The 17,237-nt window shown below is 42.6% G+C and overlaps 1 protein-coding gene across 1 annotated transcript in view; it reads left to right on the top strand.

Annotated features, from left to right (window-relative positions):
* The window catches only part of SPOCK1 (SPARC (osteonectin), cwcv and kazal like domains proteoglycan 1), a 474,241-nt gene extending 457,543 nt beyond the window's left edge, over positions 1-16,698 (top strand). Inside the window, exons 7-11 of the mRNA XM_012761191.2 lie at positions 1,016-1,132; positions 4,785-5,006; positions 8,209-8,271; positions 12,925-13,062; positions 13,538-16,698. Of these exons, the coding sequence (XP_012616645.1) occupies positions 1,016-1,132; positions 4,785-5,006; positions 8,209-8,271; positions 12,925-13,062; positions 13,538-13,728 (731 nt within the window). The 3' untranslated portion in view covers positions 13,729-16,698. The remainder of the gene's footprint in view (positions 1-1,015; positions 1,133-4,784; positions 5,007-8,208; positions 8,272-12,924; positions 13,063-13,537) is intronic.
* The last annotated feature ends 539 nt before the right edge of the window (positions 16,699-17,237 follow it).

The following is a 17,237-nucleotide window of genomic DNA, read 5'->3' as shown; positions in this document are numbered from 1 at the left end:
AGCTTTAGAATTTGGGAAAAGTGACAGTTATGAGGTTTAGTTCTTTGTCCCATTTAACTCATTAGAATTTTGGGCTCTCAGGTCTTTAATTGTCTCTCCAGATGCTAAAGGTCACCAAATGCATTTCTGTTTTTCTGTATCTTTTGTGCCTGGACCCTTCCCTGGGATTCTAAGTATCCAGATTTAGGGTACACCCTGAGGGAAAATTGGGGATGGGGGAGGCTAGGGAAAGTCAGCTCCCTTCTCTGTGCCATCTTCCCTCAAGTCTGACCTCAGCACTGTAAGAGACCTTCCGATAACTTGTGCCCACCTCCTCTCCTGCCCACCCGTCTGTCTGGATGTTCTTGTTCTCAGGAGCAGAATCCGTATGCCCCAGGGACTCTGTCTTACCCTACAAGATGAGCTGGGTAGCTAAGATGGCCTGAGATAGAAAGGACTCTTTCATGGATAAGGCATCCATTCACTTATAGTGGAAAGTGAAAACGAGACCATAGGAAGCCAAGCAACATAGACCAAATCCACACATCCAAACCTTGGGCTAAAACAAACTCAAGAGTCTGCTATTACTAGGATCTTTTGGTGTCCTAGGCAGCCTCTCCCTAAGAGCATTAGCTATTCCTGCATGTTAATCTCTTGGCATGAGTTTAGTGGGAAATGTAATCTTCTCTGGCAAAACTGCAACAGCAAGCTTTATGCTGGTAGCAGAAGGGATCCGTGACGATCCTTGGAGGACACTGCACAGCTGTGACACCACTGTAGCTCACTTTTATAGCTCGGAGGCCATCCAAATTCAAGTTCTGAACAATTGCTGCTTGCCCTGGAAGTCTGGGCTCTCTCTCTCATGCTCTTTACTTGTGATAGCAGCATCCTCTGGGGTGTTTTCAGAGTGGGGGTGGGATTCTATTACGGTTGGATGGGGAGGTCTGCTTCGAACATGGCTTTGCTGGTAGCCTTGCCTCGCACACTTAGGGCAGAAAGCCACAGACTGATAGAATGTTCTGCTTGCTCTTCGCAGCCTGCACAGACAAGGAGTTGCGGAACCTGGCGTCCCGGCTGAAAGACTGGTTTGGAGCTCTTCATGAGGACGCCAACAGAGTCATCAAGCCTACCAGCTCTGACACTGCCCAAGCCAGTAAGGCCACTTTACTTTTGCTCACGTATTTCATTTTAAATGGCATATTTCCTCAATTATTAGACGTTGATTTAGTAACATCAGTTTAGGGTGAAAAAAGAAACACTATTAAATGTGCACATTTAAATGTGTCTCAGTCTCAGAAATAGTAAAATATGTAGAAGGGGGAGATGCTTTAGAATCAAGAAAAAAATACGACTTATATTTTTTAAATCAGGCTTTTAAAAATATATTTAGTATGTAGACGTTTTGGGAAATACATTATAGAGAAAATGTCACCATTTTAACAACTATGAGCGTGCTGTGGCTATATACCTTGGGGTTTCTTCCTTGTCATACAGGAAAGTGTGTGTATAATTATATACTTTACAGTTTTATGTTTTATCATCATTTAGAAATATATCATGACTATCTTTTCATGCTGCTGAGTAGTATTCTCTTTGTAATAGCTACAGAGAATCCCAATTACAGATATAACTATTTAATTCAACCTTTTTTTGGCTCATTTGGGTTGTTGCCAGTGTTAAGCTAATATAAGCAACACTGTAGCAGATATCTTTGATAACGACAATAGACTGCATTTTGTTTTCCAGAGAAAGTCCCAGCCAGGTGTCCCCCTCCCCTGTCCATAACGTGCAGATTCCTCAAGGAGCCTCCCCCTGGCCTCAGCTGCTCAGCTAGCAGAGGCCACACTCAGTTTTGTGCTAAGCTGAACAGAAAGCTCAGGTGGGCCCTCGGATTTGCAGTTTGTTGGAGTCTCTTCGATGCTTTTAACTCCAAGGTGGTGAAGGGTGTGAGCGTCTCCACACTGGCCGATCCGCACAGATTACTAACACAGTGGTTCAGATGCACGTAGCTTTGCCGCTGCCTTTCCTATGTAGCCATTTTGAGATTACTAGGTCAAAATACAGAAACACATGTTTAAAACATTGAGCATTTCACCCCTGATCCCACCTGTGCTTGGGCAGAGTTTCTGAAAGCGACACTCCCAATCAAATGCAGTAGGTGAGAAGTTACATCAGCAATGGTTGGGTCCAGCCTTTGACTAGCATTTGGTCTTCAGCCAGAATAAAAACAATCTCCTTATAGTGTTCTAGAGATATCAGTGGAGAAAATCAATGCAGGAGACAATTATTTTAATAATTTGGATCTTTTACCTTAAGGGAAACAGAGCACGAGACTCTAAGGAGCCAATACTGAGAGTGGTCTTGGTTGTTGTGTCTGTGCAGATTTCCCGCCCCCTGCAGAGGTTCCTTGGGAGTTTGTGGGTAATTAATTCACGGATGGTTAGAGAAACTTTCTCCTGGATCCTCCGGGAGCAGCCTGGCCCTTGGGCTTTCTGAACAACCTTTCAACAAGGAGCAGATTGATGTGAGGAGAGCTGCTCCCTGCAGCCTCTGGTCCCCTGTGAGTTCTCTGAAAGACCTGCCCTTGGCCAGAAGCAAATTGAATCCCTGAAGAGCCTTTTAGGTTTGATACCCTGCAGCAGCTGGAGTGACAAGAATGCAAAGGGATGATGTTTCCTTAGCTCAGGCAGCCAGAGGAGGGAGCATTTTTGCTAATCCAGGAGCCCTGCAGGGAAAGCCCGGGAACCTTGCTTGTCCTTCCTCTCAGGGCTGACCAGGGAGCCATTCTGCTTCCCCCTGGGCCCCAGGCAACCACAGGTGCCAGACACAGGTACCCCTTTTCTGGAAACCTTTCCGGTGAGGGGGAGGTTAACTTTTTGACTGCTGACTAACCAGCTTTGCGCTGCTTTTTGGTGACCAGTCAGCAGTAACTTCCCCTTTCCTCTGTATTAAAATGTCAATATTCTATAAAATTGATGCATATTATATAAAATATGCTACCTAAAAGTGTGGAACCATGCAGTATCAGGGTAAATTACTTTCCCTTAAAATGTCAATATCCTATAAAATTGATACATGCTATGCAAAAGTGTGGATCTATATAGTGCCAGAGTGAACCATCTGTCCTCACTCAGCAGTGCCTGAGCACACCATCTCGGACACACTGACAATCATGATGTCCCATAGCCTTTCTTCTGGGAAAAAAGGGGATATTTTTAAGGTGTGTTCTAAGATATAGAAATACATTGGAAAATGGAAATATTTTGTTTAAAGGGGTAAACTCTACAGAAAACTACTCACAACACGTGTTTTCTATGTGCCTACTACGTGCCCACCAGGCTGAAGCTACCGAAGGAGACAAGACAGTCTGTGCCCTCAGGGAGCTTCTCTTCTCATCTAATTAATAAGCGTTGATGAGGAGGGAAGCACAGGGTCCTGTGAGAGCTCAGAGGAGGAGGTGCTAAACCTAAGTCCTCACTGTCCAGAAGGCAGTGAATTAAGACCTTTCTATAAAGACACTGCTTTTATAAGGGTGGGTGCACTTGGCTGCATCTTATATCCCACTGACTAAGCAGGAGTTCCCGGTGACACACGTAGGGACCCAGTGACTGGGCCATAGGTAGGAACTGCTGGAGGGGGCCATGGACTCCTCAGATCTTCCACTGTCGTCACTGCCCCTCTCCAAATATGGACCTTAAGCCAAGTGGATAGCCGCAGGACAGCAAGGTCAAGGAAGGTGGAAGGCAGCCCTGGGAGAGGAGACTTGGCAAATCTAGACTCAGGATTGGGCTGCCTGGGTCTGAATGCCAGATCTATAATTGTAGCACCTTGAGCAAGTAACTCAAGCCTTATTTTTTATCTGTAAAGTAGAGATGATACAGCACCATCTCATAGGACTGTCTACAAGGATTCACTGAGATAAGTATAAAGTCCTTAGGAAGGTATTCTATATACAGCAACACAAAAGTTAATTTTTATCATCAGTATTCCAGGAACATAAAGCCAGTCCCAGAAAACCAGTTTATGCAGTAACCTGAAACTGCATGGTGCCCTCAAAGACGAGTTTAGACCAGGGCCTGCCTTCTCTGGGGTCTGTCTCCAGTGGACTCAGTGTCCCTAGTGCTAAGCTAAGTGCTTACAGTTTCCATCGTGAAAACAAATAATTCTTTACGAAAACTACTCCTCCCCCAGGGAAATAAGAAAGAAATTGTCTGAGTTGAGTTGGATTCCATCTCATGTGTCTCTTTAGGGGATTTCAGAAAAGAAGAATGGGGAACAGAGGCAGGTACCTGGCGTGTTTTGCCATTACTGTTGAGACGGCTGGGATCCAGTGGTCCTCTGGGACGTAATCAGCGCTTCTGGATTGTGCTGTGCTGTTTCATTTCACTGCTGTTCTTTTTAAAAGATTTTGTTTGGGTTTTTCAAATTTTTTTTCCCTAGATATGAAAGCATAGTTTTTAAGTATTCTAAGTTTTACCTCTCAGTCACCATGTTTATATTCTTTTAGGCATACGTCATTTTAAGCAAGTTCAGTAAATGAGAAGCCATATTAACATCCCAGATAAATTACCATTGGGGATTTGTTTTTAGAACATATTTTGCTCAAATGCTGGCTTCTGTTTTAGTGCATTTTAAACTGTTTCATTTGAAAAACAACAAACACCAAATATTCTAGAGATGCCACTGGAACTGTATTCCGGGAAGGAAACAGCTTCCGGGGAGGAGCAGGAAGGGGTGGGCTTTGGCCTCTTCTTCATGGGGGAGGCTTGGTGGCAGCTGAGCTGTGCCTTTCCTTTCCTTGTTAGGGTTTGACACTAGCATCCTGCCCATCTGCAAGGACTCCCTGGGCTGGATGTTCAACAAGCTGGACATGAACTATGACCTTCTACTTGACCACTCAGAGATCAATGCCATCTACCTGGATAAGTATGAGCCCTGTATCAAGCCTCTCTTCAACTCCTGCGACTCTTTCAAGGATGGAAAACTCTCTAACAATGAGTGGTGCTACTGCTTCCAAAAGCCTGGAGGTGAGGCCACAGGGAAGGGAGCGGGGTCCAGAGCCCAGGACACCCATGCAGGTAGAACGTACAGAATTCATCCCATCTAATGGCAAGCCCAATGGTCCATTTCTCCTAATTTATTTTCACTTTGAACGTGGTGTATTAGAAAACCCAAGAAGTCTGTTGTTTCAGTCTATTCGTCCATTTGGGAAAATCTCTTAACTATATAGTCTGTTTTTTCATCTGTAAAATGGATACAGAAAACTTCATAATTCCCAAGGTCATTGTGAGACTCTCAATGTGAAAATTACCATGTTTCCCTTAGAGAAAGCCATTTGTCAGCTTTCTCTAGGATTAGTAGTATGGAGGTATACTGAGTGTCCTAGACAAGGATATTTTGGTCATAAATAAACTTCAGTTAAGGAAAGAAACATGCAAGATTTGGGGAGACCAGGGTGTCTGATGTCACCCAGAGTCAGGCAGGAGAGTCATCCTGCAGGGGGACTCAGACAGGACGATGCTCAGGAGCACAGCATCAGGCAGGCTCTGCCTTCCTGTGGGGCAGGCCCAGGTATGGCAGCCGCAGGTAATGGGACCAGCAGAGTCTGGCCTGCATCTTTATCCCAAGCTCCAGCATGAGCCAGATATTTGGGACAACATACCACAGGCATGGCTGCCAATATTATTTGGATTATATATATGCATCGACAGTGCACACATACAACAAGAAATGTAGGCATTACAAGAGGGCATCCAGGGAAAAGTAGGTACTCATGTGTTCCTTTATAGAATTATGAGTTCCATTCCTAGAAGCAGAATTACCAAATGGCATGTGACTTTTTAAATTTGAGCACTGTTTCCAATTTAACATCCTTAGAGGTTCGACCAATTTTTACTCTCACCAAAAATATATAAGATTACCTATTTCTTCCTGGCATTACTTTGTGATCATTGCCACCCGGAGGGGAAAGAAATCACATCTCCTTGTGGGCTCTATTTTGTTAATATTTCTCACTATGAGTTAGGTACATCTTGAATTTCCTTGATATATCTGTATGTTCTTTGTACATTTTTTTCTATTAGGCTCTTGTATTTGTTTTTAGTAGGAAAGTCTGTATTAAAGAAATTGAAGCTTTTCTAGGCAGAGGTATGACAAATTTTTGTTTCCAAATTCAACTCTGTGCTTTTAACTAGGGAGAAATATAAAATTCTAAGATAGTTGAATTTCTCCATCTTTTATTTTTGGCTTCTAAGATGCCATAAAGCCTACATTAAGGTTAGAAAGGTATTTCTCACTTGAAGATGGTAAAACAATTCAATGTGTTTGTTATAGAAATCCTGTATCACTCTGGATTGTGTGGGTCCCAACCCCTCCTCTGCCCTGGAGATAGCACCCAGTGCCCTCCTGTCAGTTTGACTAACCCAGTTTCTAACTTCAACTTGAAACACAGCTTCCATTTTATGTATGTGGTATATATAAACCCTGTATGTGTTTATATCTATTTCTGAATTAATCTATCCTATTTATTCATAAATCAGTTGTAAAAAGTATTTAAATGATAGTTGTTTTAATACCTGGTGGGGCTGTCCTTTGCTACCATTAATCTTTGCTCAGCATTTTCTTGGATATTCAGATATGATTGTTTTCCTCCGTGAACTTTGGAATCAGTTTGTCCAGTTAAGCAAAAAGTTTCATTTTTTTTTTTCATATCAGGTAAAATTAATCAGGTGGGAATTGAGACTTATGTAATACCGAATCCCTTTTACCTTAGAACAGGATCTGTGTATCAGCCAGTGGAGTTTACATTTTAACTTTGATTCTCATAGATGTTGTAACTTCTCTTGGGTTTGTTATCTTTGTAACTGAAATAGCTTTTTTTCCCCATTGTATGCCCTCATTGGTGGTGGTTTCAACATTAATTCTGTTCCCAGTCACCTTACCAAATTCTCCTTTTGCTTGTAAGTTATCCTGGTTGGTTTGCTTGGACTTTTCAGGTGTATAATCATAGCTGTAAGTAATAATTCTCATTTTCATTTTTTATACTTCATTTCTTTCTCTTTTCTTAGTGATTCAGCATTAAGCCTGGGTTCATATAAAAGCAGATTTGTGTGTTATTGGATGTACAATGCCAGGCCTGAGAGTAAGGTTGCATAGTCCCTTAACCAAGACTCAGAGCTGGTCACCTGGGGCATCTCTGGACAGGCAACTCTTTCAGCAAGTGGTAGGGTAAGCCAGGACCCCCACCTTTTATAATCCAGGTAGAATCTGTGTCTCTCCTTCTGCCATTTTCAGTTGGTATCGTTCCCCTTTATTCTGAAAGCATCTTAAAATAGGAGTCTACAAAATGAATGTTACAACAGGTTTCTCTCTCAAGCAGCAAGAGCAGGTGAGTTGTGCCATCCGCCGGGTAACAGATGTAAACAGGTGCTTAGATACTTTTTCTTCGAGCCCCACACTTGCATATAAAGGCAGCATGAGCCACAGGTAAGAGCCCAGACAACTCTGCCAGTGCCAGGAGGACCATGAGCAGATACTAGAACCTCCTGGAGCCACAAGATATGCAAAAGAAGGTCATGACAGAACTCATGAGGTCACTTTTCACTTTAATTGGAGTAGAAGTAAGTTCTCTTGGGAGGTCAACACGCTTCAACACCCCCCACACACACACACCTTTGCCTTGAGAACTGGTGGGTTCCTGCTGGTTCATACGACACACATTGTACAACTGCAGACTGGTACGCAGTTTGCTGCCTCTCTCCGGGGGTGTGTGTTTTGCTTTTCTTCGGTAGTAAGCCATGAGGTTTCAAGTAGCCATTCTGATCCTCTTTCTCTCCTGCAGCAAGACCTGGGATAGGTATTTGCCATCTCTGGTTAGTGGATTCAGAACACTTCCCCATTGATCAGCCCTAGTTTCCAGCTCATAGAAACCTTAGTAAATTACCTATTAGACACCTGGTTTTTTTGCATGAGTTGGTGGTAGGAAGAAAAATGACTGCACAATGCAAGTATACCCCAAGTACTATTTTAAGTACCTCGTGGTATGAGCTGTTTTGTTCTTTAATTAGTAACACTAATGGCCTGGATTTGTTTTGCTGCATAGTGACAGCATATGGAACAGCTCCACTCCCAGGTGTGTCATTGTCTACATTTCACGTCGAGAGTGAAGTCAATCATTAGAGATTATATCCCACACCATCTGGAAACTGACTTTCATAAATTATTTTTTAGGTCTCCCTTGCCAAAATGAAATGAACAGAATTCAGAAGCTGAGCAAGGGGAAAAGCCTGTTGGGTAAGTACAATTTCTTGCCACTCATTTAAACAACTAATTAAACTATCCATGTCTCTTGTAATATTCAGCACAGCAGTGGTTATTCAATTAGGGCTAGTGTCTCAGGCAAGACATGCCTCCTTTTACCCAGGCTTAGCTCCTGCCCCAGGCGGCTGGCCGGGAACCGCTGCATGGTCTGCCAGAGGTCCAACACTGTTCCCACTGCTCCCTTGTCCTGGGCTCCAGTCAACCTTGTCTTTCGCTTTGTTCAAATGAAGCCATTGCATGGAGCTGTCAGGTGTTCTTTCCAGCACTATAAGGCCTAGAAATAATAGCATTTTCTCTATTCCCCACCATTCAAGGAGGAAGATGAGCTGTATTCCCTTCAGTTTATCCCTTAGGGTTGAAGAACTTAGGGCTCTTAAGCATTTCTCTGCTTCTACATAGTCCCTGGAGGAAAGTGCTCAGGCTGCGTATACAGCACAGCAGCAAGGGGGTTCTGTGTGTCCCCCCTCACATGTGAGTGTGGGGCTAAGGTACAGGTAAGGAACAAAGGCCTGTCAGTGTCCCCTTTAGCTCCAGGCCCTCCCTAGCACGTGGAGGAATTCATGGCATTCAAATGGGCCATCACCAAGATGGTGGCAATCCTCATTTGTTTGAAGAAAGGAGTCTGCTTTGCTTTTCAAAAAGAGCTGACAGCTGCAACACAAAAATTCAGAATTATTCCTGATAAGCGTTCAGAGGCAGGTGCATCCCCTAAGCAGCCTGCCACTGCAGAAGTGCATCCATTTACTTGAAGGAAATGGGCACGTTTTCTTGCAGTTTGTCAAAGATAGGGAGTCTGAACTCTACCAATTTCTCCTCTTCTGTCTCTAGGGTTTTGAGGTCACTTCAAAGTGCATTCTCCTCCTTCCTTTTACTGATTTCCCTGGTGTGCCTTCCAAAGTCATCTTTCTATTCTGAAGAAAAAGTGGCTGCATCCCTCTTCGATACGTTTTTCTAGCTCCGTGACTTGTGCTTAAGATCCCTAGGGAGTTGTGGAACTAGCATGTTGGTATTTTTAAAAACATTGTTTTCATGGGCTATAGTGTCTTGCTGCTGCCTCATTAATGGTTAGTGAGACATTCCGGTCTCATTTCCCATTCATTCCAGTGCACATGGCTGCAGGGCCTGCCGCAGTCCTACTAGGAACCCCACCTTGTTTTATCACATCTCCTACATGTGGAGATTATTCTGGCTAACTCAGAAAAAAATGCCCTTTATTTACTTAGCTATTATATTAGGAGATTTTCTCATGCAAAAAGAATTTGTATGTACTCAGGGGCATACACATTGAAATAAATAAAACAAGCAACAACAAATTATCATCAATTATAATTACTGCCTACTTAGAAAGAGTGGTAATCCTATTATATTATAGATTTAGATCAGCACCTGCTTCTTACCAACCTGTCAGCTCAGCCCAGTTTTTTTCTCTTTGGCTCATTAACTGCTGTTGTTTTCCAACCGCAGCGAGAAGGATCAGCATTTCCCCAGCTCTCTACTTATTTTCTTTCTTTGCGAATCTGTTCAGAAATCTCTCCTCCTTTGGGGCTATTTTCTTTTCCATCTGCTGCTCCCTGAAAAGTAACGGTAATGTGAGTTGCTTTGAGCTCCTAAGTAAGAGGGTGGGCATTGCTGTGCCTAACAGTAGCCTTTCCTGAAGAGTAGATAAGGTGTTCCAGGGGCCCTCCCATCCTTGAGCTCTGAGAACCTGGTCATCTTGGATTTAAATTCAGATTCAGCTGACTCCAAGATCTACTCTTGAATACTCCACTCACAGGCTATTCCTTGTTCAAAATAGTAAAAATCTCTTCTTCTCATGTCACACTCTTTTCTGAGATCAAAAAGGTAAATTTGAAAACACAGGCACTCTAAAAAATACATCAGAAATAATATTACCACCCAGGGCACATAATTGTGAAACACACATATGTATGCAAATACTGTATAAGGAAAACTAAAACTATTATAAACATTACCTCCAGGAAAATCAGATGGACTTCGGACTTCCTGTTGGCAATGCTGACTTAATATCTTCAAAGTGCTGAGAGGAAATAACTCTGAACCTAGTCTTGAAATGTATGAAATTTATAAGCTTACTAAATACAGACTTAAACTACTAGACAAATGATCCCAGGAAAAATTATTCAGATGCAATTGTGAAAAAGAAATTGGCACACTGCTAAATCAAACTACACATGACCTATAACAATGTTTAAAATTCCAAACTGGACAAAGTGATTAAAAGGTGGTAAGAATTTGTTTAGTTTTTTCAGGAAGAAAATGACAAATACGAAACAAACATAGTGGCAAAGATGAGCAAACAATGATGCAATCACAGTAAAGTTAAAAATGGTAAATACCCATTTTTATAACATTATCATGTTGCTGAAATGTTTATACCATTTTTTATGCCATCAATTGATATACAGTCATGAGTTCCTTCATGACAGGACACATTCTGAGCAACGTGGTGTTGGGCGACTTCATTGCTGTGCAATTACAGAACGTTACTTAGACAAACCCAGATGGTGTCACCTATTGCTCCTAGGCCATAAACCTCTGCAACATGTTATGACACTGAATACGCAATTGTGACACAGTGGTGTTTGTGTATCTAAACATATCTAATTGTAGTACAGGTACAATGTGTACAATACAGGTACACTGAAAGCCCTGACTTTACCATTATACAATTCATCCATGTAATAGAAAACCATTTCAACCCCCTAAATCTATCAAAATAATCTTAGGGGACCATTATCATATGTGTAGTATGTCGTCATTGACCAAAACATTATTATGTGGTCCATGACTCTATTCGTAACTTTAAAACAAAACAGAATTGCAAGGAGAAATTGTCATATCCAAAATCATATATGTAGTCTTTCTAACACACATGAAATATCTGCCGTGGACTATACCACAACAAATTTGAAATAAAGGACCATGGATCAAACTCACTGGATACAGTACTAGATTACCAAAACCCCTATCTTTTGATCAAAGATAAGTAGAAACTACAAAATATTTAGAACCGAATAAAAACAAGTCCTGTGTACTAAATTGAAATTTAAAGGAATCTTCACAGCTTCAAATGCACTTATAAAAATAGATATCTTCAAACAAATGAAATACACAAACTTCAGAACACGAAAGGCTCAAATACCGACATGAATTTGATACTAGGACATAAACTCGTATCTACAGGAATGCCGCAAACTTCAGTGTCCATCAGAAGCAATGGGAGGATTTATTGAGAAACAGATTTCTGGGCCCTACTCAGTGAGGATGTCTGAGGTTGGGTCCAAGAATTTGCATTTCTAAGGGGTTTCCAGGTGATTCTGTTGGTCTCGGGACCATACTTTGAAAAACACTGGTGTAAACCAATTTATATGATAACAATTATGAACACATTGAAGAAATGGACATTATTAGTTACCAAATTTTGGCTCAAATAAATCAAAACCATGAAATGATACTCAAAATCAAAATGCTACCTTTATCTCCCCAAATAGGCACCAGGCCCAAACTATTTTTATGGGTGAACCCTTCAGGGAAGACATATATAAAAATGCCTGGAGTATAGAAAAGTACCAAAACAATTACATGCCTTCATCACTTAGTAACATAATTTCAAAAGGACCAGAAAACAGAATCAGCAGCAGTACTGCAATAATAATGTATCATGACCAAATAGTGTCAGGAAAGCAAAGGTAGCATTTTCTAATACCGTGACGCCAGTAATTCATCTCACTGAAAGTATATAAAGCATAAAAACTGGTATTGTCTCCAGTGTTAAAAAATGTAACTAATAACAGTACTCATTCAAGATTTAAAGAGAAAAATAAGAACTAAAGAATCCTGCTTAGTCCTGGACAGTTTGTTACCTCCAATTTATCACTATTTTTGTTTATAACCAAAAAGGAAGAAATAGCACCCACACCTTCTAGTGCCATTGCAATAAAATAACGCAGTGAAGGCCCTGGCTAGCACACCTCTTTCTTAGGAGGAGAATGGCAGCAGAACGGCTTGGAGCTGTGTGGTTCATGCACTGGGAGTTCATAAAACATTTGTCACAAGTCAGCACTAAGGAGAGAAATTGGTGCATTTAGAAAGTTTTATAGAAGTTTCACATAGTCACTTTATGCACCTGGGCAAAATATTGGTCCATGAAAGATTGGAAATTAGAAAAACAAAAACAGGTTCTTCATCATAAGGGTTTGAAAGGCACTACGGTACAGTCAGATTAAAGGATGCAAATCCTGGACTTGATATTTACTAGCAGGTGCCTTGGAAAGGTGAGTTTTCCTAGACCTCAGTTTTCTATTTATTAAAAGGTAACAATGGCATGTGTGAATGTACATACACTTGCATGGTTTAGATCAGTGCTCAGAACATATAGATGTGTTCAAAACACATTAGCTATCATCATGCCTGTTTAAAAACTGAGCTCCACAGAGCTTAATGCATTTGGGCCCTTAAGGCCAACAGCCCTATAATCTTACCTAGTAACTACGCAGCCCCTTTCCCTACAGCAAATATTCTGTCTGCTGGGCAAGGCTTTTCCCCTGTGTAGGAGGGTCTTCATGTTGAGTATCTCTGATTACAGTTGGACCTTTGTTCATGCAGGCGCATTCATACCTCGGTGTAATGAGGAGGGCTACTACAAAGCCACGCAGTGCCACGGCAGCACGGGGCAGTGCTGGTGTGTGGATAAGTACGGGAACGAGCTGGCCGGCACCAGGAAACAGGGTGCTGTGAGCTGCGGTGAGTAAGGCCTTCTGCATCAGCCCCGCGGCGCCTCACGGTAGAAGAATTTCAAGTGGTAGCTCTGGTCTATTGTGAGTTTACAATGGAAACACAGTAACCCTGAAGTCATAGAGCTCATGCATAGCTAGCTTTGAGTGGCAGGAACTCACCTTGACCAGACGGTTGGATGACAGTTTTTGAGAGTTAGGAGCACTGTAGACTGCCGCCGCTTTCACTGAGCATTGTAAACTTCCTGAGAAGGCAGACGCATCTCAAGAGTTCCGGGGCCCATATCAGAACAAAGTTTGCAGTCCCTGTTCCAGAGACTGGCCCCTGTGGGGTAGGGACGCTTCCTGCCCAGGGATACTTTTTGACATTTAGAAAACAAATTGCATGTTTTTGCCTTATAGTTAAGTCACGTGCAAAGGGAACCCCTGATGGGGGTCATGAGGTATAAGCAGAAACTAACCCCAAGTCTTTCTGCGTGTTTCAGAAGAGGAGCAGGAAACCTCAGGGGATTTTGGCAGTGGCAGCTCCGTGGTCCTGCTCGATGACCTAGAGGATGAACGGGCGCGGGGACCAAAGGACAAAGAGGGGAAGCTGAGGGTGCACACCCGGGCTGTGACGGAGGATGATGAGGACGAGGACGACGACAAAGAGGATGAGGTCGGGTACATATGGTAGTGCCCGCAAGACAGAGGACATGAGTTTTGCACAAAATTGCAAGTTACTTCCTATTCCTGCATTTGTATCTAAGACTCCAAGGCACCAAGGTCTCTTGTCTGTCACTCTCTAAACCCAGCCTAAGGTTTGGAAGACCAGTGCTTGTTCCCAGAACATTCTGTCTGGGCGGGAAAAAGGGTGTTATGTTTAGTCCGGACAGGGACGTGGCTGGCTGCATCGCAGCCTCCTTCCCGCCCGTGAGATTTCTGCAACAAGCATGTGATTCACCTGGAATTCTGACAGTGCAGGGAGCCCCCACCCTCTCACCCTTTTTATTACCCACACTGGTGGTCACTACAGCATGGTCCCCAGCCTTACAGTGTCTAAGTGCTTTTCTTGTGTCTGTAGATGTCGTGGAAAAAAAAATATACTGTACCTTTTCTTCCCTGCCCCTACCAGTCCCGGTGTTTATTGAAAATTAGTTTTCACATCACTAGATCTAGCTTCCTACAAACAATAGCCTTAATTCAGTCAAGAGTCTCTTTGGGGAATTCATTTTCACTATTGAAAATTGGTGTCTGGATGCTTCTCCCTGTACATGCAAAAAATGTATGTATAGAAGAGACTGTGTGTAATGCGCTGTACACACACCTCTCAGAAAAAGTGGGGATCTATTAAAAACTCATTTGACAAACAATTATAAATTTGTCAGCTTGTCCAGACCTGGAACAAAATTTCTGGAATAAGACATTTATATTGAAGTCTTTTTTTGCACTAACAGTTGGCACTTATAGCCTGAGGCTGAGGAGGTTTCTTCCCCACGCATCAGCTGAGTTACTGGAAGCCTCTTTGATATGGATAAGCCTCCATCCAGCTAAATTGCTTTCCCCTTCTCACAGAAGCCATGCTACTCCCACGTGGGCAGCCTCACGAGCCATCTCTTTCGTTTCCGCTCAAACCCCTTCGGGCTGCACAGTCCTGTCTGCAGCACGTTCCTTCCTTCCCTGCCTACTCAAGGCCTTTTGCTAAGGTGCGCACACACACCTGTTCCCCGAGAAGACAGCTTAGTATTCTGCACTCGTTGTTTTACTTTTGACCCCTTTCTACCCGCAAATCATGAGGGTACAAAAGCTGTACAGATTGTTTTTAAAAACCAACCAACATTTGCAAAGAACTTCATGATAGCACATGAAAACTGGCACTGGGTTTCAAAGAGCTAATTCAGTAGGGTTGTCATCTCTGCATTCTTTAGGATTTCTCTCCCTATCCAGCTGCCCCAGATACAAGTACCAAAGAGCTATCTTCAAAGTGGCCCTCAACCTCCTGCCCCAGCTAGTTCCCCTAGTCAGCCACCCAAGCAAGGGTCTCTGGCCCACATCTCTGTCTCTTGCCTTCCCCACGAGCTTCAGCCATCCACAAGACAACCCTATAAACTCAGGCAAGAAATAGATTCATAACCAAACTATGATCACTGGCAGCTGACCAACCTCTTATCCCAAATTAGCATTTTCCAGTCCTTGCTCTGGCTGGATAATAAGAGTTGGTCTCAGATCAGAAAGTCACATCCTTGATATAGCTAAGTCCTTTGGCGCGGTAGATACAAGTCAAACCACGACCCTGAGGTTCTGTATTAATCGACTTTCCCCTAGAGAGAGACCAGAGGTGAGCTCTGTATTGGGATCTCAACTCTATCACCTCTGTTTCAGTATCTTTTTTCTCACTTGAACAAAACTTTGAGATTATATTACGAAAGCAAGACATATTACAAAACCTCCGTTTAGTCCATCAAAGAAAACCTCTATGACTATGTCTTCTGAGCTTGCAAAAATGCACAAGAGAACAACTTAAAATCGACAAATTGATTTTACTTAGAAAAACTTCTACGCATAGCGGGAACCACTGATTTTAATTTGCCTAATTATCTTATGACAAGTGTCAAATTAAGATGACACTTAAAGATCCTTAGCATTAACTTAATGATGGAGAAGAGTGCTCAACAGACAATTCCCAGTAAGGTACTAAGCTGCCACTTTCAGAGACATTCCAAGAAGATATTTTGATTCACTAAAATATTAAATACAAAGCCCTCCTCAGACTGGAACCCCAAATCACTGGAGCAACATGAACACTACTTTTCATGCCTCGCTTTGGCAGGGCAGCATTAGGTTTTTAAAAGATCATTAGTGCTTATGGAAAGTACTAAAGATTAGATCAATTGATCTTGTCCTCAGAAGTGGAATTTTTATTTTCCTCTTTTTGGAAGGAGCTCTTTAGTTACAGTGGCCAAGTATACATAAAATATTGATCTTTTTCTTTTTTTAAAGAATAGTGTCATGATAATCCAATCCCTTGAGATAGGCATTAGGCTGAATCCTCACTAACCCACTTTTGGAAAGTCCTTAGTAAATAATTTACTACCATTTCCTTGGCATCCAACTTAGAACCCAGAGTTTTTTTCCACACTGGCTAGTTACCTGCCACATTGATGTCTTCTCCTCCCTACAAATATTCTAGGCATAGAAGTATCTTAACACTGAATTTGAGGTTTTGTAACAATTTTTCCTTCTTCACGCCTATTTCTCTACCCGCAGCAGCAAATGACAACAGTTGTGTCCAGGTCTGCCCCTCTGCTCTTCCCAGAATGCCATCCACTCTTTGTTTGAGCCTTGACCACACTGTACAGTAACATCCAAGAGGCCATTTTACAGTGCGTGGTTTTGGTCTTTTTATACCTTTTTCTCAAAAGTCGCTTATGTCTGTCCCTGTTAAATGTGTAGCATTGTAATGACAGCCCATCTGATCCTGAGTGTCAGTTTGTTGTCCCTATTATAGATGAAATAGTGATGTAGCAAAACCTAGTAAATTCTGAATGCTTTTCCACGTAGACTTATTTGGAATGTGAACACGACTCTTTGGTTAATAGTAAATACTTAACTGTAGTCCTGAGTAGGTGCATTTCTGTCTGTCTCAATAAATTTTCCTTTGTCTGCACCGTGTGAGTGTGCGTGTTTCATTGGCCTGGGCGTGTGCGTACCAGGCCACATCCACACGCCACTGCTCAGCGACAGCACGGCTCACACGGGATGGCCGGCCAGGCCCGGGGTCAGGACTTCTGCTCACGGTGGGGGTCAGCCGGGCCTGGCCTCTCCCAGCACCCCCTACCCTTCGCCTGCTCAGTCTACAAACAGCCCACCTGACCCCTCCCCTTTGGCTGTAATTTGCTTTTCTCAGGCTCCAACTTTATTCCTTACCCATCAGATTTCAGTCTTGTCATCCTGTTTACAACCTTAAACTTTATAAACTCTGCTTATCCCCCATCTCCCCAGGCAGTTGTTCTCCAGTTCTCCCGAAAAACAAAAACACCTCTCTCTTCCCTGTACAGGGACCCTGAGTTCCCCTCTCTTCATGAATTAACACACCAGATGCTACCGGAACAACAGAAAGCACCCAAATTGGAAAAGGAATTATTTCCTTCCCATCTCTGTCCACATTCGGGCCAGTGTGTCTATGACTTAATTATACCCTGAGTG

The sequence above is a fragment of the Microcebus murinus genome, chromosome 21, assembly GCF_040939455.1.
Source record: "Microcebus murinus isolate Inina chromosome 21, M.murinus_Inina_mat1.0, whole genome shotgun sequence".
NCBI classification, from domain to species: Eukaryota; Metazoa; Chordata; class Mammalia; order Primates; family Cheirogaleidae; genus Microcebus; species Microcebus murinus.
This window is presented reverse-complemented; position numbering and strand designations above follow the sequence as displayed.